Source organism: Malaclemys terrapin, chromosome 3 (genome assembly GCF_027887155.1).
Source record: "Malaclemys terrapin pileata isolate rMalTer1 chromosome 3, rMalTer1.hap1, whole genome shotgun sequence".
NCBI classification, from domain to species: Eukaryota; Metazoa; Chordata; order Testudines; family Emydidae; genus Malaclemys; species Malaclemys terrapin.
In genome coordinates, this window is record NC_071507.1 from 126702116 (window position 1) to 126728992 (window position 26877).

General features: G+C 41.3%; 1 protein-coding gene across 1 annotated transcript in view; it reads right to left on the bottom strand.

Moving 5' to 3' along the window:
- Nucleotides 1–26877, bottom strand: part of AFG1L (AFG1 like ATPase) — a 141260-nt gene that overhangs the window by 34705 nt on the left and 79678 nt on the right. Inside the window, exon 8 of the mRNA XM_054024534.1 lies at nucleotides 6809–6891. Coding sequence (XP_053880509.1) covers nucleotides 6809–6891 — 83 coding nt within the window. The remainder of the gene's footprint in view (nucleotides 1–6808; nucleotides 6892–26877) is intronic.

A 26877-nucleotide genomic window follows, 5' to 3' on the forward strand; every position in this document is an offset into this window, starting at 1 on the left:
ATAGTTTCTGTGGCCTTTTTTCTGACTTGACTGAGCATATTATTGACACTTCTCCTTGAAAAACAGAGTATGAAAACTGATAACAGTAACAAAAAACTATTGTATATCATTAAGCAAAAACTTAAGTATACAATACTTCATCCAAATTCATACACATTGATCTGTCAGTGAATTTACAGTTGGTGTGGAAGTCCACCTTTAAGAAGTTTCATTGGTAGCATAGTTGTAGGTAGCATAGTCACTTCTTAATTGACAAATGGTGATCGATCACGTCATACCATTATTCTCTCGTTTACTATGCCTTAAGCACTTTAACTACAATTAACATTGAAACTAATTAAAATCAACTGAGTTAATTTCCAAGCGGAAATTTAACTACAAACAATGTTGTAGGTTTACAACACAAAGCTGTCCAGCATTTCTGGGGTAGAGGTGGGTGGCTGGGGGGAAACAAAACCTCACATTGTTTTCAACTACATCATGAAGTATAAAGTCAGTCTGAAGTGCTAGGAATGTTATATTTTTCAGAGACACCTTCTGCAAGTGCCATTTCAATGAGTAACGCTTTTAAAAACCAAATCTTCTAAATGGAAATTTGTGTTGGTGTAACAGTATAACTTTCTTTAATTCATATTAGAATCTCTCATTAATAGTATTATTTCTGTGGGACATTATTGCAATGAAATGACATTAGGAAGGAAGCGGTTCAATCAGAAACAAACCAGGAAATGTTTGACTTGAGGGCTACAATGAGCAGGAAGTGCATGACTACAGTTTTTTTAGGTGGATATTTCATTCCTAAAATTCCATACAATTTCTGAGAAGATTTGTTTTGGAAACAGAGAGTGAGACCAAGCAAGTTTACTTCGATCATCACTTTCATAACTTTGATTATTAGATGCAGAGTCTGTTTGAAGAGGAGTGGAAAACAGTTTTAGCCACATTTATTTACATATTTAAAATAATAGACTATATAGATTATGAAGGAAGAAGAGGATTGTATTTTATAAAATAATTCTAAGGCCTTGTCTTCACTTACCGGAGGGTCCAGCGGCACGCAATCGATGTTCTGGGATTGATTTATCGCGTCTGGTTAAGACGCGATAAATCGATCCCGGATCGATCCCGGAAGTGCTCGCAGTCGGCGCCAGTACTCCAGCTCGCCGAGAGGAGTACGCGGCATCGACTGGGGAGCCTTCCTGCCGCGTCTGAACCGCGGTAAGTTCGGACTAAGGTACTTCGAATTCAGCTACGTTAATAACGTAGCTGAATTTGCGTACCTTAGTCCGAAGTGGGGACTTAGTGGGGACCAGGCCACAGTGATAACACTATGTGCATATTATGTAGGTGTCCTAATGATTACCTTTACTAGAAAATTGAGTAGTGTCAGAGCACACCTAGAGGAGTCATGTTTGATGTTAAACACAATTTTGTAGCCACTATAGACAGGGACAAGCTGCGTTTAACATTGCAGTAGTTGGTCATGGGTAAACCCTGCTTGAACCAATAGAAATGTAATTGTAGTAGGGCTGTAAAGCGATTAAAAAAAATTAATAATGATTAGTCGTGTGATTAAAAAAAATAATTGTGCTTAATCGTGCGATTAATCGCACTGTTAATAACAGAATACCATTTATTTAAATATTTTGGATGTTTTCTACATTTTCAAATATATTGATTTAAATTACAACACAGAATACAAAGTGTACAGTGCTCACTTTATATTTATTTTTTATTACAAGTATTTGCACTGTAAAAAAAAGAAAGAAATAGTATTTTTCAATTCATCTAATACAAGTACTGTAGTACAATCTCTGTATCATGAAAGTTGAACTTAAAAATGTAGAATTATGTTTAAAAAAACCCCTGCATTCAAATATTAAACAATGTAAAATTTTAGAGCCTGCAAGTCCACTCAGTTCTATTTCTTGTTCAGCCAATCACATAGACAAACAAATTTGTTTACATTTGCAGGAGATAATGCTGCCTGCTTCTGGTTTACAATGTCACCTGAAAGTGAGAACAAGTGTTCTCATGGTACTGTTGTAGCCAGCGTCCCAAGATATTTACATGCCAGATGCGCTAAAGATTCATATGTTCCTTGATGCTTCAACCACCATTCCAGAGGACATGCGTCCATGCTGATGATGGGTTCTGCTCGATAACAATCCAAAGCAGTGCAAAGAGTCAGACGCCACCAGCAGAAGGTTGATTTTCTTTTTTGGTGGTTCGGGTTCTGTAGTTTCCGCATTGGAATATTGCTTTTTTAAGACTTCTGAAAGCATGCTCCACACCTCGTCCCTCTCAAATTTTGGAAGGCACTTCAGATTCTTAAACCTTGGATAGAGTGCTGTAGCTAGCTATAGAAATCTCACATTGGTACCTTCTTTGCATTTTGTCAGATCAGTGACAGTGTTCTTAAAATGAACAACATGTGCTGGGTCATCATCCAAGACTGCTATAACATGAAATATATGTCAGAAAGCGGGTAAAACAGAGTAGGGGACATACAATTCTCCCCCAAGGAGTTCAATCATAAATTTAATTAATGCATTTTTTTTAATGAGCTTCATCAGCATGGAAGCATGTCCTCTGGAATGGTGGCTGAAGCATGAAGGGGCATACAAATGTTTAGCATATCTGGCATGTAAATACCTTCCAATGCCAGCTACAAAAGTGCCATGCAAATGCTTGTTCTCACTTTCTGGTGACATTGTAAATAAGAAGAGGGCAGCATTATCTCCTGTAAATGTAAACAAACTTGTTTGTCTTAGCGATTGGCTGATCAAGAAGTAGGACTGAGTGGACTTGTAGGCTCTGAAGTTTTACATTGTTTTGTTTTTGAGTGCAGTTATGTAACAAAAAGAAATCTACATTTGTAAGTTGCACTTTCATGATAAAGAGATTGCACTACAGTATTTGTATGAGGTGAGCTGAAAAATACTATTTCTTTAGTTTATAATTTTTACAGTACAAATATTTGTAATAAAAAATAATATACACTTTGATTTCAATTACAACAAAGAATACAATATATATGAAAATGTAGAAAAATATTTAATAAATTTCAATTGGTATTCTATTGTTTAACCGTGCGATTAAAATTGTGATTAATCATCATTCATTTTTTTAATCGCGATTACTTTTTTTGAGTTAATTGTGTGAGTTAACTGCGATTAATCAACAGCCCTAAATTGTAGTAAATATTTTAATACTAAATTGTTTCTATGGTTGATATAAAATTAATAAACCAATTCATCATCTATGAGATGTATGAAGCTTTCAGTGGCATGCTAGTCACTATTTAACTTTTAAAACTTTTTCAGGTAGCACTTAAAAGTCACATTTTTCTATATGAAGCCTTGAAAAGGAATTGCAGCTCTGTAAGTTTTGTAAATTACAGAATGGTAAACCTGATCTTTCTTTATAGTATCCCTCTTCTTGCAAAAGAAGGTACCTCAACTCCAAACATCTGTAGCATTAGAAGAACAGCCACTCCCCATCAATAATTAGGAGACACAACCACTCCCCCAAAAATGTAAAAGGGAATCTTAATCTTCATTAAAAAAAAAAAAAGGAAGCTTCTAGTAATCAGTAGGATGATACTACTACTGAGGTTGGTGTCTTATTCTGGTATTTCAAATGAGTGGTACTTATTTTGTAGGAAGAGCTTGGAAGATTACTACTACATTTCCCTCCGTTCTCCCCCAAAAATCTGACCTCCATTCTAAGCACAGAGATATTTCCATTTTTCAGGACACACACATACCCAGTTTATTTAACAAAATTAAAGTTATGCTAATCATACTTATTAATAGACAGCAGGGTGCGAGCATGGTGGACAAGAATCAGTCAATTGAGGGGGGACGGGTGGTGAGCAGAAGGAGGGACATGGGAGAGTTGGTAGCAAAATATTTCAGAGATCTGACAAAAAATGTCAATGCTGGCTCTACACAGACTGAAGGTCCTCATGCATGTAAAAGAAATGTGTATTCCTATGGAGATGGTGGGAAAGGGAGGCAAAATGTATCCATCCCTCTGTTGGAGTTACAAGGATTCGACTATTTTTTCTTTGCTTCACATTACACTATCTCAGTGGTTTTCAAACTTTTTTTCTGGCAAGCCAGTTGAAGAAAATTGTTGATGCCTGCGACCCAATGGAGCTGGGGATGAGGGGCTTGGGGTGTAGGAGGGGCTCAGCGCCAGGGCAAGGGTTGGAGTGCAGGGGTGAGGGCTGCAGAGTGGGGCCAGGAATGAGGTGTTCAGGGTGTGAGAGGGGCTCTGAGCTGGGGCAGGGGTTTGGGGTGCGGGAGGGAGTCAGGACTCTGGGCTGGGGGTGCAGGATCTGGGCTGGGGCAGAGGGGTTTGAGGTGCAGGAAGGGGCTCTGGGTTTGGGGGGGCACAGGGCTGGGGCAGAGGATTGGGACACGGGGTTAGGGCACAGGCTTACCTCGGGTGGCTACCAGTCAGTGGCACAGCCGGGGTGCAGAGGCAGGCTTCCTGCCTATCCTGGCACCGTGGACTGTGCTGTGCCGAAGAACCGGTCAGCAGCAGGTCCAGCTCCTAGGCAGAGGTGCGCAAGCAGCTCCGTGTGGCTCTTGCCTGCAGGCACTGCCCCACCCAGCTCCTATTGGCCATTTCCCGGCCAATGGGAGTGTGAAGCCAGTGCTCAGGGCGGGGGCAGCACGCGGAGCCCAGTAGCCCTCCCGCCTAGGAGCCGGACCTGCTGCTGGCTGCTTCCGGGGCGCAGCGCGGTGTCGGAACAGGTAGGGACTAGCCTGCCTGAGCCGGGTAGCACCGTCGACGGAACTTTTAACGGCCTGGTCGATGGTGCTGACCAGAGCCACCGCGACCCAGTGCCTTACGTTCCGCGACCCAGTACCGGGTCACAACTCAGTTTTAAAACCACTGCACTATCTTGTATGCTTAGGAGGCAACCAGCATCGTTTTAGTGACAAAAAGCTGGATGGGACTACCTTCAGTCTCCATCACTATCACTTCATTGGTCATAAGTTTTGCAAATAGTATCGTGAAGCACTAGATATGGGGCACTAAGCTTTGGGGCAGATGTGTATGTCCCAGTTATGATCCTTTAAACTGGGAGCTGTAACTGCAGGTCACATGCTTGCTCTTAATCATTTGGCTTACAGCAAACCACATAAACCTTTCTGCCTCTTAGGTGCGGAAGCAAACAAGATAGATCCAGGGTCAGGGCCCCGCGTGCCTCTTGGACAAAAGTCTTGAGAGGGAAATAGGTGCAGGAAGCAAGGATCAGATGGGGAGGGGGTGGAGAGAGACTGTGAAGACCTGGGGACAAGGGTTTGAACGGAATTCTGCTGGGTGATTATGACTGTTTACAGTCTGTATTTCTAAGTGAATATAGAAAAGCCCTGGGTAAAAGAACTGGAACTGGACAGTTGCATGGAGTATGATTTCACTTTCTCCAGGTGGTATCTGGCCACTTCCTTCCATACTCCTTTCCACACAGGCTAAGTATGCCAGATCCACAGTCACAGCCTTTAAATAAAAGCTGGATTTAGACTTCTGGGCTCCCATAGGGTACAGTACAGCACTGTTACGGATTCACCAAACATTTGTTCATTAAGTATAAGGCCCAGATCCTGCAAAGATTTACACACGCACAATGAAGTCAGTGGGACTACTCATAGGGATAAAGTTAAAAGGTGCCTAAATCTTTGAAGGATTGAGGCTTAAATAAGTAACAATTTTGATTTAATAATTCCAGTAATAAAGAAAAGCAGTCCAACTGCATGTATTTAGAAAAAAGGAAAAACTTTCTAGTATTTAAATTCTCTTCCACTACAATGTTTTTTAATAAAATGCATACTCAAGAGTAATTTCACTGTTGTAATTTTACTAACTAGTTCTTTCTATGTCTAGAGGAATAACTGTAACTCTTTAATTTTATTATTTGGTACAGGGACATTTAATTTCAAGAGGTCTGTCTCCCAGGCTGAAGCCCCTGAAGGTTCTCATAAACCTTTGTTACTGGAAACATACTTTGCTGCTACATTGTAATTACACCACAGGCAAGCAGATATTACAGCTATAAATCTCATTTAAAATAAATTTGTCTGTATCACTCTGGTTGCCATTGACCTAATGATAGACTTGCCTTAAAAGCAAGTTGGCAAAGACAAAAGTCTGTGATGCAAAGGTGTTCCAACATTTTAACTCAAAGAGAAGATGTTTCTATCAGGCAGATGCATCCACTTGTACTTATGGCTGTATTGTGTATCATTTAAATATTTTTATCATGTTCAAATACAGAGTAAATGCTAAAGTAAATTCATCATGGTAAATACAAACAGATCATCTGTCAAAATAAGACTTTTTTTTTATACCCACAAATAGGAACACCCAACATTAAATGAATCCTTGTCAGAAGATTTCTATAAATACTTAATTACTTTAATACAATACGGATGTTCTTCTATTATAAGTGAATTGTACACTCTCCTACAAGAGGATATTCATTACTTTCTAACCATCTGTCACTTCAGTTCTCCAAACACCACACCTCCCCAAAAATCTAATTAGTTTTGATTCAGTTGCACATTGTAAATGAAGCTAGTGAGGATATTGAAAATGTAGTTTAATGAAGTTAACATTATGGCATAATGGAAGGCAGTCCGCAGTACAAAATGGATCAGAAGGCAAAGAAAGAAAAAAAGTCACACTCTGCTAATTGTATTATACATTTTCCCTCTCCTACTGAGTGAGAAGTTATTGGCTATTAAGAAAAAAAACGGGAGAGGGGCAAAAATCCCACAATAGATCAACTTACAGGTAGTAAAGTTTCCCTGCTGCAGGAAGAACTCGTTTCCTATAATCTATTCCAGAATCAAGTTGCATTGTGCTGCAGTATTTCTACAGAAACAAAAGATAGCATGATTACTTTCCTCAGTTCTGGCATTAGGTAATGCAGGTTATAAAAATAAACCTAAAATACTAAAACCATACAAACACAACATAGGCAATCATACTCTGGAAACAAAGAAGTACCCTACAACTACTTCTAATTTATAGCAATCTTTATATTTTTTTTAGTGCAACCAAGATTATAAAAATTCTTTAACTTAACTGTAAAAGAAATACAATTTTTAAAATCATCAACTAATTTAAGTATCAGAGGGGGAGCCGTGTTAGTCTAGATCTGTAAAAGCAGCAAAGAGTCCTGTGGCACCTTCTAGACTAACAGACGTTAGATGGAGCATGAGCTTTCGTGGGTGAATACCCACTTCTTTGAATGCATATTCACGAAAGCTCATGCTCCAATACGTCTGTTAGTCCATAAGGTGCCACAGGACTCTCTGTAACTAATTTAAGTTTTGTTGGGAAAAGGACTGAAGCACAGAACACAAAGATTAAAATGCTCTCCCTAGACCAATTATTTTCTTCATGCCCAACTGATGTAACTCATAACAAGGAACATATATTTTTATTTTTTAATAAACTATTATAACCTTTCCATTTCCATACTTGAACCATAATGTATTCATGATCGCTCACTGAATCTATTGTCATAATAACTATTCAAGCAGAAAGCATAGAACCAACAGTAACAGGTTGCATCCTCTTTGGGTGAAATCCTGGCCCCACAGAATTCAATAGCAACCCCCCACCCCCACCCCATTCACTTCAGTGAGGCCAGCATTTCACCCTTTGGCAGGGACCAGGTCTCTGGGGATGAGGGGATTGGGTTTTTTGAGTTTTTTTGTTAAGTGCCTAAAACACATTTGGACACTGTACAACCAGCAACAGCAACAACAGGAGCCTCAAGAGAAGAAAGGTCTTTAAGGGAAAGGTCTGGATAGATAAACCTGAATCAACAAGATAACAAACACTAAAGCAGAATTTGTTTTCAGGCAGCTGAACACTATTAAGATTACCCTGAATTCCATGAATCCATACAGTACCAAACTCCATGAAATTGTTGTGGATCTCATCTTTCCTCTGTATTAATAGATTATCTTTAACACTCTTGTTAAAGATTTCATACTTTGTTTTTGAGAATCTTTTCATCAAAGTTTGTCTATGACTGTTCAACTAGGTCAGACCATTGATCAAAATTACTTTACTTTAAGCAGATAACTAATACAATTCACAAGTGTCAAATCTAGTCTATAATGACTAGATTGCAGAAAGAATAGGAAACCTTAGAACTGCCTTCACTATTAATCTAGGAACACGGTCTCTTTTTGTGCTGCTTTCCTAGGAGTTACTGATTTAAAAAAAAAAGTTCACAGGAGGGGACTGTGATGATAGGGAGTCTTGATATCACTTAAAATTTTCCTTGTACATTGCTGAAGATTCTGTAGATCTAAAAGGATCAGCTGTATATTTTGATTTAGCCTTCTTCCTCCTTTTAGAAGGCATTAGAGTAAAGGAAAAAAGTGAAAAGGCCACCTTAAAAGCACAAAACCCTAGGAAGGAGAATTATTAAAAATGCCTGGGAAGGAAAACAAAAAACAACCCCACCCCCCAAAACCAAAACAGCAACAAACCTAACAGATTAAATGGCCACAAAAATAAAAAACAGAGTAACATTGTAATTGGAAAAAATACGCTTCGGAGACAGACTGCAGCATGAACAAGCAAGTGAGGGATGTTTGAACTTCCCCTTAGCATCATCTGTATCTACTAGTAGGCAAGGCAAAGTAGCAGAGCCTCAGAATTTAACAGCAAGGCTGGTGTATTCTGCTTTTCTTTGTCAGGAAGCCCTACTCAGCATTTCACTCACTAGAGCTTTCTAGTTCAACAGAAATGGATCAACCAAAATGTAATTTTCTTTGTCAGCCAGAGAAACAAATTTTGGCAAGAGTTATCAGTGCTCTGAGGTCATCTAGATCAGCTTTGGGTCTCTGATAATGCTTTTCACTGGTTTCTTTTCTCTGGAAATAGTGTGGGTTTCTTAGAATTTTGCAGGAGATTATGGAAGTTTGACCTCATTTCCCACAATCACTTTGGGCTTTTAGGAGGCTTTTCAAAATCCTCCACTACTTCAGGGAGTTGTGGGATAGGTACCCAGAGGGTAGCGCAACTTCAATGGTACAGAATAGTTGCAGTACGGCTAAGGGGCAAAGTGCACCTGAAAACACCACAGCTAGTTTGGTCACACAGCACTGTAGGTACTTACAATGGTGTATCTCACTAGTTCAACTACCAATGGTTCTATTTGCTAGGGAAGATGCTCTGCATACTTTCACTTTGCTGGTGGGGAATGGGGACCAACTATGGAGACTACTGTTATGAGCAGGGTGAAACCTTACGGGTTGCCTTTAAACCTCCTTCAAACCGATGTGTGAATGAATTCCCCATTGAAGGCAGATAAGGGCCCACATCTAAAACAAAGCCTAACAGAGTCTGCCCAGAAACTAGCATTAGGTTTGGCTGGGTATTATGATCAGATGTGTGCGGGTGGGTGGCAGAAGTGGGGAGAGAACACCCAGAAAACTAAAAGACAGCCTGAAGGAGCAGCTGAAAACACGATGGCTGACTTTGGAAGCGGTTTTTGTGTCTGGGGTGCAGGCTGAAAAGACTGCTCTTGAGCAAAAGAAGCTGCTTCCTGCTATTAGATTCCTTCTGCATGCAGAGACACAGGACTTTGTACATTCTTTGTAAATAAAAAAAACCCTGCATTATAAAAATACCTATCACCAATTTCTATTCGCATCTGGAGCACCCACAGGGCCCCAAAATCTGAATACTGCACGGGTCAAAAAGGGGCAACACTACTGAGGTTGGCAGAAGTATGTTAGCATTTGTTGCTACTATAATTCATAGCTTGTTTGGCTGATGGGGAGTTTACCATTGTGAAGAAGGCATGAGTTTGTTTTAATCATCCCAATGATTTAATCTGTATAGTGAAGGAGTTTATGGAGCTGAGAACTGTGAATATAAATATTACCTTTGTTGTGCTCTATTTGTGGTTGGTTCACTCTTTTGCTGTATGTCTGCCTCGTCTCCTTTTGTTCATAGGTTAGAAATCTTTTTTAGAAGTGAAAAAGTTGGAGAAGTGAATTGCAATATTGATATTGAATATAAAATGATTGGTATAGGATCACACAAAAATCTATTCTGAAAAATTTCTGTATTAGAAACACAAACATGCAGACCAGCTGCAATATCGAACCAGGGTAACTTTAGCCAGAAGGGCAACAGAATATGTACATTTCAGGGACATGAAATATACATCTTGTGGGTTTCTATTTCCTTTGCTCTGCTCGTGTGCAGGGGTGGAGAACCACAGAATGGATTTACGGGGATTGGAGCACAGGAGCAGTCCGATATGGAGCATTGTATTATACTGAGCAATTCGTACAATCACAGGTCTAGGGATCAGTTACTGGAACAGACACAATGTCTTCCTCTTTGGAAGCCTTTTGGTACTTATTAAATATTTCTCTTTGGAATGGCTGGTGCTCACACCTTGTTTCCCTGTCATGGCAGATATAGTTCATCATAAGTTCTTTGTTGTCCTGCTTAAATCTGCTCTGCCTTTCTAACAGTCCTGTTTTTTTCATCTTCAAAGCAGAGTAACTAGAATATTCAATCATAGTCCTGTTCCATAGTGCTCTTTGTATCCCTGGCCCAAGCATGCTTATTAATTCCCAAAATTAATTGAATTGGATCTTAAAGTCAGTCTCGCACTGCCACTGCTTGCCAGAGTGATGCTATACTCAGCAAGGTGCTTCAACAGCTGGTCGTAGATGATCGTGTTCCCAAAAGAGTTCAGCTGCAACAAAATCTCCTTATCTTTCTCTGTGGTCCCCAGTGTCTGCATGTCTGCCACTGACTTATCCTTTTCTTTTTAAAACTGAGGTAGCTCAAAGAGGCCCCAAGGCCCATTTTGCTAGGCATTGTATACAAATAACAAAAAGATGGCCCCTGGACAAAAGAGTTTATAATCTAGCTGGCAACATGCTCATAGGAAAGCTTTCTCTGAAACAGGATTGCTGTTAATTAGATTGTAAGATCTTTAGGGCAGAAACCATTTTTTCCTTATGTGTGTGTGTATAATACCCACCTAGCAGTGGGGCATCTAGGTGCTACCACCAAACAAGTTAATAATACAAATAAATAATAATAATAAAGGAGTGGATCATTGGATAGTAAATATGGAAGAAACTGATGCTGGCAAAAGTAGCACACAAATGAGCTCTGGTGTGTTCTGTATTTTTGCACAAACTTGCCCCTGTGCAGTAGAGTGCAGAATACAGACGAGACAGAACACTTAAAGCAGTGACTGACACTGTGTGTTGGTAGCAGTAAGACTGTTCACACCACTGGGCTATTATACCAGTGCTTCCCATCCATACTAGCACTGTACTGGTGGAGATGGTATAGTGGGGGACCACAAGGTGGTTAGCTTACCTCAAAGCAAAACAAATTCCAATGGTGGTGGAATCCCGAGGATGGGGGGATGGGAGGAGAGAGCTATTTCCCCCCCTCCCTCAAGATATGGAAAGGAAACTAAAGAGATTTTCATTCCAGGTTTCTCTAATGTAGACACGACCACTGTTGGAGAAGTTTAACAAATCCCAAGTTTTGTTTCCATATTTGTAAATTAGGAATAATATTAATTTACCTACCTCACAGGAGTGTTGTGAGGTTACAGTTAATGTTTGCAAAGAGCTGTTAGGGGGAAATGCTTTAAGGAAATGTAACTGGTATGTATTATAAAAAGACTGAAAATATGCACTATAAATATTGTATAAATTCAGAATTGAGGGTTTTCAACATTTGAGATTTATAAAAGACGAAGATTGACATATATAAAAAAGGTAAAAATTATGGAAGGGCTACAGGTATGTGGTTCTATGAAAATGAAAAGATGTGTACTGTTCACAAGATCTAGAAAAATGTCCTTTTCTCCTCCTTATAGATGCCTGTAAATCTTTATTTATAAATTTGAGAACTGGAAAAAATGATAGTAAAATTTTACAAACTCTACATGTTCTTTGATGCATTGTCACAGACTTCTCAGCCTTTTAAACTTAATCTTTTATTAAGATTTAAAAAAAGACTAATATGAACTATAGGTTTTAATTTCTCTCTCTTTGGATAACTAACTTCTCCATCTTCGGACTGATTAAACCCTACAAATGTGATTGCATTCTCATACTCACTAATCACCACCAAGAAATCCTAATCAGCAGCAAAAGAACTTTAACTGGAGTCCTCAGATTGTTAGTCCTTAATTGTTAAAGCCACAATCCTAACTATTGGTTTACATTTTTAAAATGAAATCTGAAAGTTTTAAGCTCCATGTGCTTGTGCTAGACTTCTTTTATCTTTGTCCCTAAATAAAAACTTAGGGTCAAACCTAGAGTTAGCCTACTCAGGCCTTGTGCTACTACCTAGGGTTTTCAGCAATTTCTCTGTACAATGAAGGTATATAAGGACTGTGACTTCTTACCTCATTCAATTCAAATGCATAAAATTAATCAGCCTTACAATTTATTTTGAACTGGTTTATGTATTTATGTATACAAAGGACAAATACAATTACAGTCTGAAAATGCAATTAGTAAGTTAAAAATAGAGAGTTATCATGTACTCATTACCATATAAGTGGGAGAAAAAGCTTCTGATTCGGGAAGGAAAAAATGCAAAGCCTCAAAGCTCAAGTGGGGGTAGACAGCACTAAAGAAGAGGCCATAAAATTTAGAACTGCCAGTGGGGTGGATTTTACACTTTGAATAGCTCTAATGCTACTGTTAAAAGTTATTAGATGCACAATGGCTGTATAAGTCATCACGGAAATGTAGGACTGGAAGGGACCTTGGTAAGTCATCAAGTCCAGTCCCCTGCAGTGAGGAAGGACTAATTATAGTCTAGAGCTTGTCTGACCGGTGTTTGTCTAACCTGTTCTATGATGGAGATTCAACAACCTCTCTAGGCAATCTGTTCCAGTGCTTAACTACCCTTACAGTTAGGAAATTTTTCCTAATGTCTAACCTTAATGTCCCTTGCTGTAATTTAAGCCCATTACAGCTTATCCTGTTCTCAGTGGTTAAGGAGAACAATTTGTCACCCTCCTCTTTATAACAGCCTTTTATGTACTTGCAGACATTATGTACCCCTCAGTCGGCTCTTCTCTATGCAAAACAATCCAATTCCCCTCCCCCTGCCCAAATCTTTCCTCATAGGTCATATTTTCTAAACTTTTAATATTTTTTGTTGCTCTCCCCTGGACTTTCTCCAGGTTGTCCACATCTTTCCTGAAGTGGTGTGCCCAGAACTGGACATAGTACTCCAGTTAAGACCTTATAAGTGCTGAGTAGAATGGAAGAATTACTTCCCATGTCTTGCTTACAACATTCCTGCAAATACATCCCAGAATGATGTTCGCTTTTTTTTGCAACAGCATTACATTTTTGACTCATATTTAGTTTCTGATCCACTATAACCCCCAAATCTTTTTCTGCAGTACTCCTTCCGATGCAGTCATTTCCCATTTTGTATTCAAGCAATTGATTATTCCTTCCTAAGTGGAGTACTTTGTATTTGTCCTTATTGAATTTCATCCTATTTATTTCAGATCATTTCTCCAGTTTGTCCAGAATTTTGAATTCTAATCATGTCCTCCAAAGCCCTGGCAACCCCTTCCAGCTTGGTATTGTCTGCAAACTTTATAAATGTACTCTCGATGCCATTATCCAAATCATTTATGAAGACACTGAATAGAAATGGACCCAGGACAGATTCCTCTGGGACCCCATTTGATATGCCCTTCAAGCTTGACTGTGAACCACTGATAACTACTCTCTGAGTACACTTTTCCAACCAGTTGTGAACTCTCCTTATATTAGGCTTGTCAAGGCTATATTTCCCCAGTTTGATTCTGTCATGTCAGATAGTATCAAAAACCTTACTAAGTCGAGATATATCACATCTACTTCTTCCCTCCTATCCACAAGGCTTATTATCCTGTCAAAGAACGATATTAGGTTGGTTTGACATGATTTGTTCTTGACAAATCGATCTTGACTGTTACTTATCATATTATTTTCTTCTAGGTGCTTACAAACTGATTGATTAATTTCTCCATTATCTTTCCAGATGCCAAAGTTAAGAGGACTGATCTATAATTCCCTGTGTTATCCTTATTCTCCCTTTCATAAATAGGTACTATATTTGCCCTTTTCCAGTCATCTGGGATCAATCCTGTCCTCCACAAGTTCTCAGCAATAATCACTAATGGCTCAAAGATCTTTTCAACCAGTTCCTTAAGTATTCTAGGATGTATTTCATCAGGCCCTGCCAACTTAAAGACATCTAACTTGTCTAAGGGTATGTCTTCACTACCCGCCGGATCGGCGGGTAGCGATCGATCCAGCGGGGATCGATTTATCGCATCTAGTCTAGACGCAATAAATTGACCACCAAGTGCTCTCCTGTCAACTCCTGTACTCCAGCGCCCTGAGAGGTGCAAGCAGAGTCGATGGGGGAGTGGCAGCAGTCGACTCACCATGGTGAAGACACCACGGTAAGTCGATCTAAGTACGTCGACTTCAGCGACATTATTCACATAGCTGACATTGTATAACTTAGATCGATTCCCCCCTCCCAGTGTAGATGAGGGCTCAGTAATTCTTAACTTGTTCTTTCTTTATTTTAGCTTCAGATCCTACCCCCTTTATATTTATGTTCACTATATTAATCCTCCAATCACTGCTAACATTTTTGGTGAAAACAAACAAAAAAGTCTTAACACTTTGGCCACAGCTGCGTTTTCTGTTATTGTCTTTCCTTGCCTCATTGAGTAATGGGCCTACCCTGTCCTTAGTCTTCCTCTTGCTTCTCATTTGTGAAATGTTTTCTTGTTAAAGAAATCTTGTAAAATAAATATTCCTTCCTTTAAACAGTTGTATTATTTATTTGCTATTGCATTCAGTTTGGTACAAGACGGTTTTTAAATGTTGTCATGATACTAATATATAGTACAAGAGCCTGGTAAATAGAGAGACAAAGATTTGTAAGAAGCTCACAAGAAGGTCAAATAAAGTTAATGTATTAACCTGGCAGTCTCCCAAGTACAATTCCCCTAAGTTGCAGTAACATATATGAAACCAAAACAGGTATATTATTAGTAATAAATATTTATATTATGCTTGTACCCGAAGTCCCTATTTGGGATTGGGGCTCAATTGTACTGGGTACTATACAAACAGAAGAGAAAATTCTGTCATGGATGATGTATCCTCTAAAGATACAAACAGATAAAGAGTAGAGGATGGGTACAGAATATACAAACAAATGAGTTTGAAGAACTGGCCAAGCATCGTTAGTTACATGTATTGCTACTTTTATTTATTTGGGGGTGCAGTAGGGAGTAAAGCACCAGGGAAAAGAAAGAAGAACAGAGGGGCAATTGTAGTTCATTGTCTGCCTAGCCATTGTCAGCAGGTAAGGTTTTGCAGGCTCCACAGCAGAGGATAGTCTTAAGCTTGGACTTGAAGGAGGAGGATGTAGTAGTAGTTGTATGGATTTTATTAGGGAGTTTTCCCCATGTACAAGGGTCACCATGAAAGAAAGCATGGAGGTGTTTGAGCAGCTGATTGATGGGTAGTAAAGCCAAGAGTCAAAATCATGAGAAGTTACTAAATCAGATAGCAGCTGAGATGATGTGGTCAGAGTGACAAGCCAGGAAGTTTATTTTAACAGACACATTTGACTACATTTGAGGAGAATGAGGTTGCCTTAGTCAAGATCAGAAAGGAGGAGGTGGTAGCATCGCAACATGAAATGAGGACTCATGAGAACAAGACTTTAGACTGAGCAGATAGACGGGAAAGGCCAGATTGATCAGGATACGCAGGCAAATGAACGACAGACACAGGGATGGATTTAAGCAGCAGGCTGCAACTTTATTAAATTAACACTGGGGAGAGGTGCTACACGTCCCTCCTCTGTTCTCATGTATCAGACATTTAACTAGTCCAGTGCATGGTTACAGGGCTCCCATCATGCAACCAATAACTTGGGATAGCCCCTGCTTGGCCTAGCCCTAAGATTCAGATCACTTCTCAATCCTCTCACCCTCCATCCACCAGGGTGGGGGTGGGAGTGGGGGTGGGGTGTTACCAAGGAGGGACCTCAAATCCATGAAGACTTCAGGTCTTCCCTTCTCCTGTAGGTCCACCAGTGAAATCCTTAGACTCATTTGCTTATGGGAGTTAGTTTTTTTTTAGCTTTTATCCACATTGGACACCAACCACAAGTTGCGACAAGCTAAACAGTTTTACCATTCCTAATATTAAACATTCAAGATCTATTCCATTCAACCCAATCATGCCTCCACAACACTGTGAGATAGGCGAAAAACTCCACCAGATCTCAGACAGTCTGAGCCAATGGGAAAACCTACTTCCTGATCCTAAAACAGGCCAGCCAAATCCTGAAAAACAAAACAACTAAAAGGAGGACAGGGGCAACTAAATGGGATTAGAGGCTCTTCAAAAGCCCAGGCAGAGTTTAAATATGCTGGGGAGGTTGGAGGAGAGGATAAGGGCCAATCAGCACACTCAGTCCCCAAAGCCTGGCTAATGGGAGGTGCAGAACCCGAGAATAAGTGGCAAATTCCTGCATCCCCACTCATTCAGGCCTCAGTCCTACTGGTCTGATCAACAGACCCTATGTTGATGGTGAGGGGGAGGGCATGGCAAGATTTAGTCATAGTAAGACCATGCAGAAAACTAGTCAAACTGGGGACTTATCCCTGCTTTAGCTACTTATTGAAGGGATCCAGATTAAATTTTGCGCAAGTATTAAGAACATAAGAATGGCCATATTGGGTCAGATCAAAGGTCCATCCAGCCCAGTATCCTGGCTTCTGATGATGGCCAATGCCAGGTGCCCAAGAGGGATTGAACAGAACAGGTAATCATCAAGTGATCCATCACCTGTTGCCCATTCGCAGCTTCTGGCAAACAGAGGCTAGGGACACCATCCCCGCCCATCCTGGCTAATAGCCATTGATGGACCTATCTTCCATGAATCTATCTAGCTTCCTTTTGAACCCTCCATGAACTTATCTTGTTATTTTTTTAACCCTGTTATAGTCTTGGCCTTCACAACATCCTCTGGCAAGGAGTTCCACAGGTTGACGGTGCGTTGTGTGAAAAAATACTCCCTTTTGTTCGTTTTAAACCTATTAAATTAATTTGGTGATTCCTAGTTCTTGTGTTATGAGAAGGAGTAAATAACACTTCCTTATTTACTTTCTCCACACCAGTCATGATTTTATAGACCTCTATCATATCCCCCCTTAGTTGTCTCTTTTCCAAGCTGAAAAGTCTCAGTCTTATTAATCGCTCCTCATACAGAAGCCATTCCATACCCCTAATCATTTTTGTTGCCCTTTTCTGAAACTTTTCCAATTTCAATATATCTTTTTTGAGATGAGTTACAAGCCCACCCTGGTTACAAGCCCCCACCAGCTAGCTGCAACGGGCTGCTCTTCCTGCAAGCAGTGAACAAAGCAGGCAGCTGCCAAATGATGTTAGAAGGGAGCATTGCACAACTTTAAATGAGCATGTTCCCTAATTGATCAGCAACGTAACAACAAACAACGTTAACTGGGACGACTTTAAGTGAGGAGTTACTGTATCCACTGGATCCCCCATGCCTGTTGACCCCTCAAAGAATTCTAGTAGATTGGTGAGGCAAGATTTCCCTTTACAATAACCATGTTGACTCTTCCCCAACAAATTTTGTTCATCTATGTATCTGACAATTTTTTTCTTCATCATAGTTTCAACCAGTTTGCGTGTTACTGAAATCAGGCTTACTGGCCTGTAATTGCCGGGATCACTTCTGGAGCCCTTTTTAAAAATTGGCGTCACATTAGCTATCCTCCAGTAATTTGGTACAGAAGCTGATTTAAATGATAGGTTACAAACTAGTTAGTAGTTCTGCAATTTCACATTTGAGTTCCTTCAGAACTCTTAGGTGAATATCATCTGGTCCTGGTGACTTATTACTATTTAGTTTACCAATTTGTTCCAATACTCCTCTAATGTCACCTCAATCTGGGACAGTTCCTCAGATTTGTCAGCTAAAAAGAATGGTTCAGGTTCAGGAATCTCCCTCACATCCTCAGCTGTGAAGACCCATGCAAAAATTCATTTAGTTTCTCTGTAACGGCCTTATCGTCCTTGAGTGCTCCTTTAGCATCTTGATCTTCCAGTGGCCCCACTGGTTGTTTAGTAGGTTTCCTGCTTCTGATGTCCTTAAAATTTTTTTTCTATTACTTTTTGAGTCTTTGGCAAGTTGTTCTTCATATTCTTTTTTGGCCTTCCTAATTATATTTTTAAACTTCATTTGCCAGGGTTTATGCTCCATTCTAGTTTCCTCACTAGGATTTAACTTCCACTTTTTAAAGGATGCCTTTTTGTCTCTCACTGCTTCTTTTACTTTGTTGTTTAGCCATGGTGGCACTTTTTTTGTTCTCTTACTATGTTTTTTAATTTGGGGTATACATTTAAGTTGAGCCTCTATTATGGTGTCTTTAAAAAGTTTCCATGCAGCTTGCAGGGATTTCACTTTTGGCGCTGTACCTTTTAATTTAACTAACTTCCTCATTTTTGTGTGGTCGCCCTTTCTGAAATTAAATGCTACAGTGTTGGGTTGCTGTGGTGTTTTCCCCGCCACAGGGATGTTAAATTTAATTATATTATGGTCACTATTACCAAGCGGTCCAGCTATATTCACCGCTTGAACGAGATTCTGTGCTCCACTAAGGACTAAATCAAGAATTGCCTCTCCTCTTGTGGGTTCTAGACTAGCTGCTCCAAGAAGCAGTCATTTAAGGTGTCAAGAAACTTTATCTCTGCATCCCATCCTGAGGTGACATGTAAATAGTCAATATGGGAATAGTGGAATTTTTATTATTATTGAATTTTTTATTTTTATAGCCTCTCTAATCTCCCTGAGTATTTCACAATCACTATCACCATCCTGGTCAGGGGGTCGGTATTATATCCCTACTGTATATTCTTCTTAAATACATTCCATTGAACAAGCCAAAATCTAGAAGCATTTAAAAGTTACTTTTTTGAAAATTTTCTCTAGATTTTAACATTTATTCTACTTTAGAATTGTTAAAACTTAAACCACTCAACTATCTATACTTATACATCTTAATGTCTACAATATCAAGTAGGATGAACTGCAAGAGACTTCATACACAATAAAGGAAGTATTTAAATGCTGGGTTTATATCAGCTATCCTATATTACCACAATGCCCAAAATATACATGTGCACCAGGTTTCAGATCAACTCTCCCCTTACTGTAATATCTAGTCTACACATGTGCAGCAGGTTTCAGGTTCACTCTCCCTTTACCATAACATATGGGCTATGTCCACAGGGCTGGTTTTATATCAACTCTCTCCTTATTAAAATACCAAGATTATACAACTGTAGCTGGCTGCACATGGAATGCATGGACTATATATATACAGCTGGTTTCACAAACTCTCCCATTACTGATCTACACACAACTGGTTTCAGATCTTGTTTCTTTTACCAGTATAGCAGCACCATACACATACTGACAGTTTTACATCAGCCACTCACACTAAAACACCTCACAATAAAGTGTTAAAATTTTAAAAAAATATTATGCACATTTCAAGCAAAATTAACAAAATCATTTTTTTTTCAAAACAGAGGGAAAGCCAAACAAATAGCGGCATTAACGTGTTGTTAAGGTTCCTGGACTCCATTAATAAAAACACAACCATTAAAAATAAGGAACTGCTGAGTTTAGGTTCTCTTTCAAAATTTAAGAGTAACTTCAGTAAACACTCACAATTTAAAAAACAAAGCATTGCAACTTTTAACTTTGACCATGTTCATGAAAGTGTTGTATGTTGCACTTATTATCAAAACAGTTTCATATGGGCAAGTTATTGTATAGCATACATATGCCTGTAGGGTAAAAAATGAGTTTTAAAATGTAACTTTTATAACAATGCAAGACGGAAATTATTAGATTGTTTATGAGGAAGATAATCTATTGTTTGGCAGACCATGCTGTTACATGTTAAAACACCAACATTAGAATATGTTTCCAGGTACGGATTACAGATATCTAGTCACTGTGACATTTTAAATGAACTGGAGAATGATTAATGAAAACCTCAACTACACAGTTAAGCACAAAAAACCCCAACCCATCATGAATGGATATGCTGCATTATATGTTATCTATGAAATTTTTTGAATGCTACAGTGTTTCTTAAATTACATAGCATCAAGTTGTTTAAATATTGAAATGCATCAGCTACTAATGTCTTGTGGACCAGGGTTCTCAAACTAGGACCACCACTTGCAGGGCCAGCTCCAGCATTTCTGCCGCCCCAAGAAAAAAAAAAAAAGCCGCGATCGCGATCGGCGGCGGCAATTGGAAAAAAAAAAAAAAGCTGTGATTGGCGGCGGCAGTTCAGCGGCAGGTCCTTCGCTCCTAGAGGGAGTGAGGGACCTGCCGCCCCCGAATTGCCACAGGTGCCGCCCCTCTCCCTTGGCCGCCCCAAGCACCTGCTTGTTAAGCTTGTGCCTGGAGCCAGCCCTGGCCACTTGTTCAGGGAAAGCCCCTGGAGGGCCGGGCTGGTTTGTTTAGTTGCTGCTTCCGCAGGTTCGGCTGATCGTGGCTCCCACTGGCCGCGGTTCACTGTTCCAGGCCAATGGGGCCTGCGGGAAGCGGCGCGGGCTGTGGGACGTACTGGCCGCCGCTTCCTGCTGCCCCCATTGGCCTGGAGTGGCGAACCGCAGCCACTGGAGCCGCGATCGGCCGAACCTGCGGAAGCGGCAACTAAACAAACCGGCCCGGCCCACCAGGGGCTTTCCCTGAACAAGCGGCAGCCCTAGTTTGAGAACCACTGTTGTAGACCAATCCTATCTCCAATTACTACATTAATCCAATCAACATTCTCTCTCAAAGCCACTTGATAACTTTTTAAGAGCAAAAATGTGTATATATATAAATTGACAGTGTATTCAGGATCTTGTAGTACAAAATCTATCTGTTCTACGTAATTCTTGTTAGAATCATAGAATCAGCTGGTTAGAAGGGACCGCAAAGGTCATCTAGTGTAACCCCCTGCCAAGATGCAGGATTTGTTGTGTCTAAACCATTCAAGGCAGATGGCTATTTTATTTTTTAAAAACTCAAATAAAAGCACCTGCGAAATATAGATAGAGAAGAAATTACATTGCTATCTTGTATAAATTGTGGAGAATTAATTGTGTAGATGTAGATTAAATATTTTGTATAGAATATTTAGTGAACTGTAATCTGTGGTTTAATATTTTATTAAATAATGCGTGTGTATGGCAATATGAGATTGCCAGAGTTGAAGATGCTTTTTTGTTTTTATCTTTCACATATTTCACTACATGTAGGTAAAGTGATTTTTAAATATTGAGACGATATATACATATGCACATGTGCACACAACTATTAGCTTTATAGAAAAACACACTTTGATGAACCTATGCAAAAAAATAAAACTGTAAGAGTGGTTTTAAACAAGAGATTACAGGGATAATGACACCAGCTTTGTAAAGCGTTTTGAGATCTACTGATGAAAAGCCCTGTATAGGAGATAGTTATTTTTTATTATTACTATTCACCAGCAAGGATGGTAAAGTACATATGCTAAGGTTCCAATCCTGCAAAATTTATGCACATGCTTAAGTTTAAGCTTCAACTGGACTATTTACATGTATCAAGTGAAGCACATGTATATGTGTTTGCAGTACAAGGGCTAAAGAGTATAAGTTACCATCACTGTTCTGAACTACTGCAATATGTCCTAAATTGTGAGTAACTTAGGGATGGGGAATCATAAGAAATGGGAAATAAAAAAAAGAAATGTTTTAAAGAACCTGGTACTGTTCCTACTATTGTGTAAAATAACCAGAGTTATATTCTAAATTTCAACTCAACTAATATGAAGCCATGGTATTTTGTTTCATGGCAATCACTTTTTCTGTACCACTACTAGCTACTATTCCACTAGGATGCAGTTGTATGGATAGAGTGCACTCTCTTTTACAGCACCATTAGAGGATAAAATTCCATATAATCAGTTGCTTCTGTCAACTAACTTTGCAGAAACCTGCTTTGACAAATACATCTGATGGCAAGAACTGCTTCATACTACTGAAGTGAACGAAGCTTAAGATCTTACTCCTATTCTCAGATTCATAATGCTATATAATCAGCTATTACACTTACACATACATACACCACTAATGAATTTTAAAAAGAAATATATATGAACACCTACTGTTTATGACCAAGGGCAAGGCTGAGCCTGAGAAGTGCAACTCCAACAGAACTTTCTGAATGAAAGGATCAACAACTAATGTTTTAGACTTCAATCTTCCCTTTTCAAGTACATCCTTTCTAACTAACTCCTTTACATTACATGACATCCAAACAAGTATCCAACAATAACAAGACTGCACAACTGATTTAGACTTCCCTGGCTATTATTCATGAGGACTGAAAATCCTTCCTCCTGTCAAATTATGCAACAACAAGAATTTTCATTAGTAATCATTCTCTTCCCCACCCACCCCCACCAAGGGATAAAAAAAAACACTCTCCCTTATGAGGGAATGCATAAACATATTGTGGGTATCTTCCATCACTATTACAGAAAACGGTAGCTTTACTTTTCTTGGCCAAAGTCTGTTATCTTTTCTGGTTTCCTTGGTATTTTCATTAATTGACCCATATCCAGTGTCTAATTTGGGGGTTTTAAAATTCTTAACTGAGGCCTGGTCTACATTAGGGGGTTATGTCGAATTTAGCAGCGTTAACTCGAATTAACCCTGCACCTGTCCACACAACGAAGCTATTTATTTCAACATAGAGGTCTCTTTAAATCGATTTCTGTACTCCTCCCCGATGAGGGGAGTAGCGCTAAATTCGACATGGCCATGTCGAATTAGGGTAGGTGTGGATGGAATTCGACGCTAATAGCTCCGGGAGCTATCCCACAGTGCACCACTCTGTTGACGCTCTGGACAGCAGTCCGAGCTCTGATGCTCTGACCAGCCACACAGGAAAAGCCCCGGGAAAATTTTAATTCCTTTTCCTGTCTGGCCAGTTTGAATCTCATTTCCTGTTTGGACATCGTGGCGAGCTCAGCAGCACTGGCAACGATGCAGAGCTCTCCAGCAGAGGTGACCATGCAATCGCAGAATAGAAGGAGCGCCCCAGCATGGACTTATCGGGAAGTCTTGGATCTGATCGCTGTGTGGGGCGATGAGTCCGTGCTTTCGAAGCTGCGATCGAAAAAACGGAATGCGAAGATCTACGAGAAGCTCTCCAAAGCCATGACGGAGAGAGGATACAGCCGGGATGCAACGCAGTGCCGCGTGAAAATTAAGGAGCTGAGACAAGGGTACCAGAAGACCGAAGAGTCAAACGGACGCTCCGGATCCCAGCCCCAGACATGCCATTTCTACAAGGCACTGCATTCCATTCTAGGTGCGTCTGCCACCACTACCCCACCACTATCCGTGGACTCGGACGATGGGGTACTGTCAACGTCTGCTTCCTCAGAGATGTTCGCCGACGGGGAAGATGAGAAAGGAGATGAGGAGGACAAGGCAGTCGACAGCACTTTCAACGCTGACTTCCCCGACAGCCAGGATCTCTTCATTACCCTCAAGGAGATCCCCTACCAACCTTCCCAAGGCGGTAACCCAGACCGTGAATCAGGGGAAACATCAGTAGGTAAGTGTTTTAAACATTTATTTTGAACAGAATAGGAATGGTATCTTAACAATGGGTTTTTCATGATTAGTTTGGCCTAGGCACTTTAGTTTTTAGTCCTTGCCAGTGCAGCTACTGGAAAATTCTGTCAATATGTCCGGGGATAGAGCAGAAATCCTCCTGGGACATCTCCACAAAGGTCTCCTGGAGGTATTGTGAAAGCCTTTGCATCAGGTTCCTGGGGACAGTGGCCTTATTGCGTCCTCCATGGTAGGAAATTTTTCCGCGCCAGGCTAGCAGCAAGTACTCCGGGATCATTGCCTCGCAAAGCATGGCGGCATATGGCCCTGGTGCTTGCTGGCATTCACGCAGCATGCGGTCTTTCTCTGTCTCCGAAATCCTCATCAGAGTGATATCACTCATGGTGACCTGCTTTGAATTAGGGAAATGTTAGTATTGGGACTGATTGCCTGTTCCTTTACATAACTGTAACGCGGTGGAGGCGTGACAGGGGCAGCATGGAGGGATCTTTCCCGGGGACAGCCGCAAGGAGGGTGGGACAGGGGCAGAGTTCATGCTGGCCGGATTGCCGGCAGTAGGAACTGACCAACGGTAGGAGCATTGCTTGGAACGTGAAAGGAGGGCACTGCTATAAATTAAGCTTTAAGCAGCCAAAAGTCTACGGCTTACCATGTCCGCTTGCTAGCCGAATTCCGTTGTCCGGCCCCGCTTGTGTGATCTGTACAGCGAGACCCCAGGCACTCAATGGGAAGGCCGAAAATTCGACCTTGTACTGAGTGCGCTTGTGATAGGTGCTGTGCATGGTCTTGTTCACAGAGAAAGACTATATTCATTGTTCGCAAAACTGTATCTTTCTGAGGATTCACTCCCTTTTTCCCATCCCACAGCTGCGAGTGTCTCCCGAGCTACCCCGGCATCCCCCTCCCAGAGGCTGGCGCAGATCAGGCGACGAAAGAGAAGGACACGGGACGAGATGTTCTCAGAATTTATGGGCTGCTCCCAAGCCGAGGCGGCACAGCAGACCCAGTGGAGGGAGAACATGTCTCAATACCAGCGATCACACAGCGAACGGGAGAACAGGTGGCGGCAGGAAGACCAGCAGGCAACTCAAACGCTGCTTGGACTAATGAGGGAGCAAACGGACACGCTCCGGCGCCTTGTAGATGTTCTGCAGGTAGGACAGGAGGCAGGAGGACAGAGCCCCGCTGCATTCTCTCTCTAACCGCCCTCCCCCACCACAAAGTCCCATCCCCCCTTCACCCAAAGTCCCAAGAAGGAGGGGCGTCAGGGGCCGTGAAAACAGTCACTCCACCCCTGCAGACTGCTCAAGTAACAGAAGGCTCTCATTCCCAAAGATTTGATGTCCTTTTCTTCACTCCAAAAGCACCTCACCCAAGCCTCCGTCCCAGCTTCATCCCCTAACTGTGTAGTTGTTAATAAAAAATATGTTTCTGTTAATTACTGTTTCCGTCATGTTCTTTTAGAGGAGAGTGTGTTTGAGGGGGAGGGGGGAGGAAGGGGGTTGGTAATTGGAGAGGACAGTCACTTTTACCAGGGTACAGACACGGGGGCAGGTTCAGCAGAAGATCACATACACATTGCAGTCACTAGGCACCCTGGTCAGTCTGGGAGGTGGTTTTCCATGTTCTGTTTCGGGGGGCTATGTGAGTTTGTGGCTGGGGAGGGCGGTTACAGATCTGATGCAGCGGTCCTTAGCCTGGATGACAGAGCCATGCAGCAAGGAATCTGTAACTGCCCTCCACCGCCACAAAGTCACATAGCCCCCACACACAGAGTCCCGAAAAGGAAGGGTGGCAGGCTCCGTTGAAACAACTAGTCCACCACTGCGGACCACTCTAGGAGCAGGAGCCTGTCATTCCTCAAGTTTAGAAGCATCCTTTTCATCACTACACCCGCTCCCCACCACAGTCTGCATCCCAGTTTCAACACTTTACAACAAAATCCTTAATAAAGAAAACGGTGTTAATGAACAAAGTTTCATTCATTTTATTTTTAAAGTTGTGTTGGAAGGGGGGGAAGGGGGTTGGTAACTGGAGAGGATAGTCAACATTAACCAGGTAAATAAACGGGGGCAGGTTCAGCTTCTGTTTAAACAAACTTAATAGTCACAGGTTACCCTGCTCACTCTGGAACCTAGCTTTCAAAGCTTCCCGGATGCACAACGCGTCCCGCTGGGCTCTTCTAATCGCCCGGCTATCTGGCTGGGTGTAATCAGCAGCCAGGCGATTTGCCTCAACCTCCCACCCCGCCATAAAGGTCTCCCCCTTGCTCTCACAGAGAATGTGGAGCACAAAGCAAGCTGCAACAACAATGGGGATATTGGTTTCACTGAGATCAGAGCGAGTCAGTAAGCTTCTCCATCTCCTCTTCAGATGTCCAAAAGCACACTCCACCACCATTCTGCACTTGTTCAGCTGGTAGTTGAAGAGTTCTTTTTCAGTGTCCAGGGCGCCTGTATAGGGCTTCATGAGCCAGGGCATTAGCGGGTAGGCTGGGTCCCCAAGGATGACTATAGGCATCTCCACATACCCAACAGTTATTTTGTGATCCGGGAAGTAAATACCTTCCTGCAGCCGTCTAAACAGACCAGAATTCCTGAAAACGCGAGCATCATGAACCTTGCCCGGCCATCCGACATTGATGTTGGTTAAACATCCCCTATGGTCCACCAGTGCTTGCAGCACCATTGAAAAGTAGCCCTTTCGGTTAATGTACTGGCTGGCCTGGTGGGCCAGTCCCAGGATAGGGATGTGAGTTCCACCTATAGCACCACTGCAGTTTGGGAATCCCATCGCGGCGAAGCCATCTATGATCACCTGCATGTTTCCCAGGGTCACTACCTTTGAGAGCAGTAGCTCAACAATTGCGTTGGCTACTTGCATCACAGCAACCCCCATGGTAGATTTGCCCACTCCAAAGTGATTCGCGACTGACCGGTAGCTGTCTGGCGTTGCAAGCTTCCAGAGGGCTATGGCCACTCGCTTCTGGACAGTCAGGGCTGCTCGCATCCGGGTGTCCTTGTGCTTCAGGGCACGGGACAGCACTCACAAAGTTCCAGGAAAGTTCCCT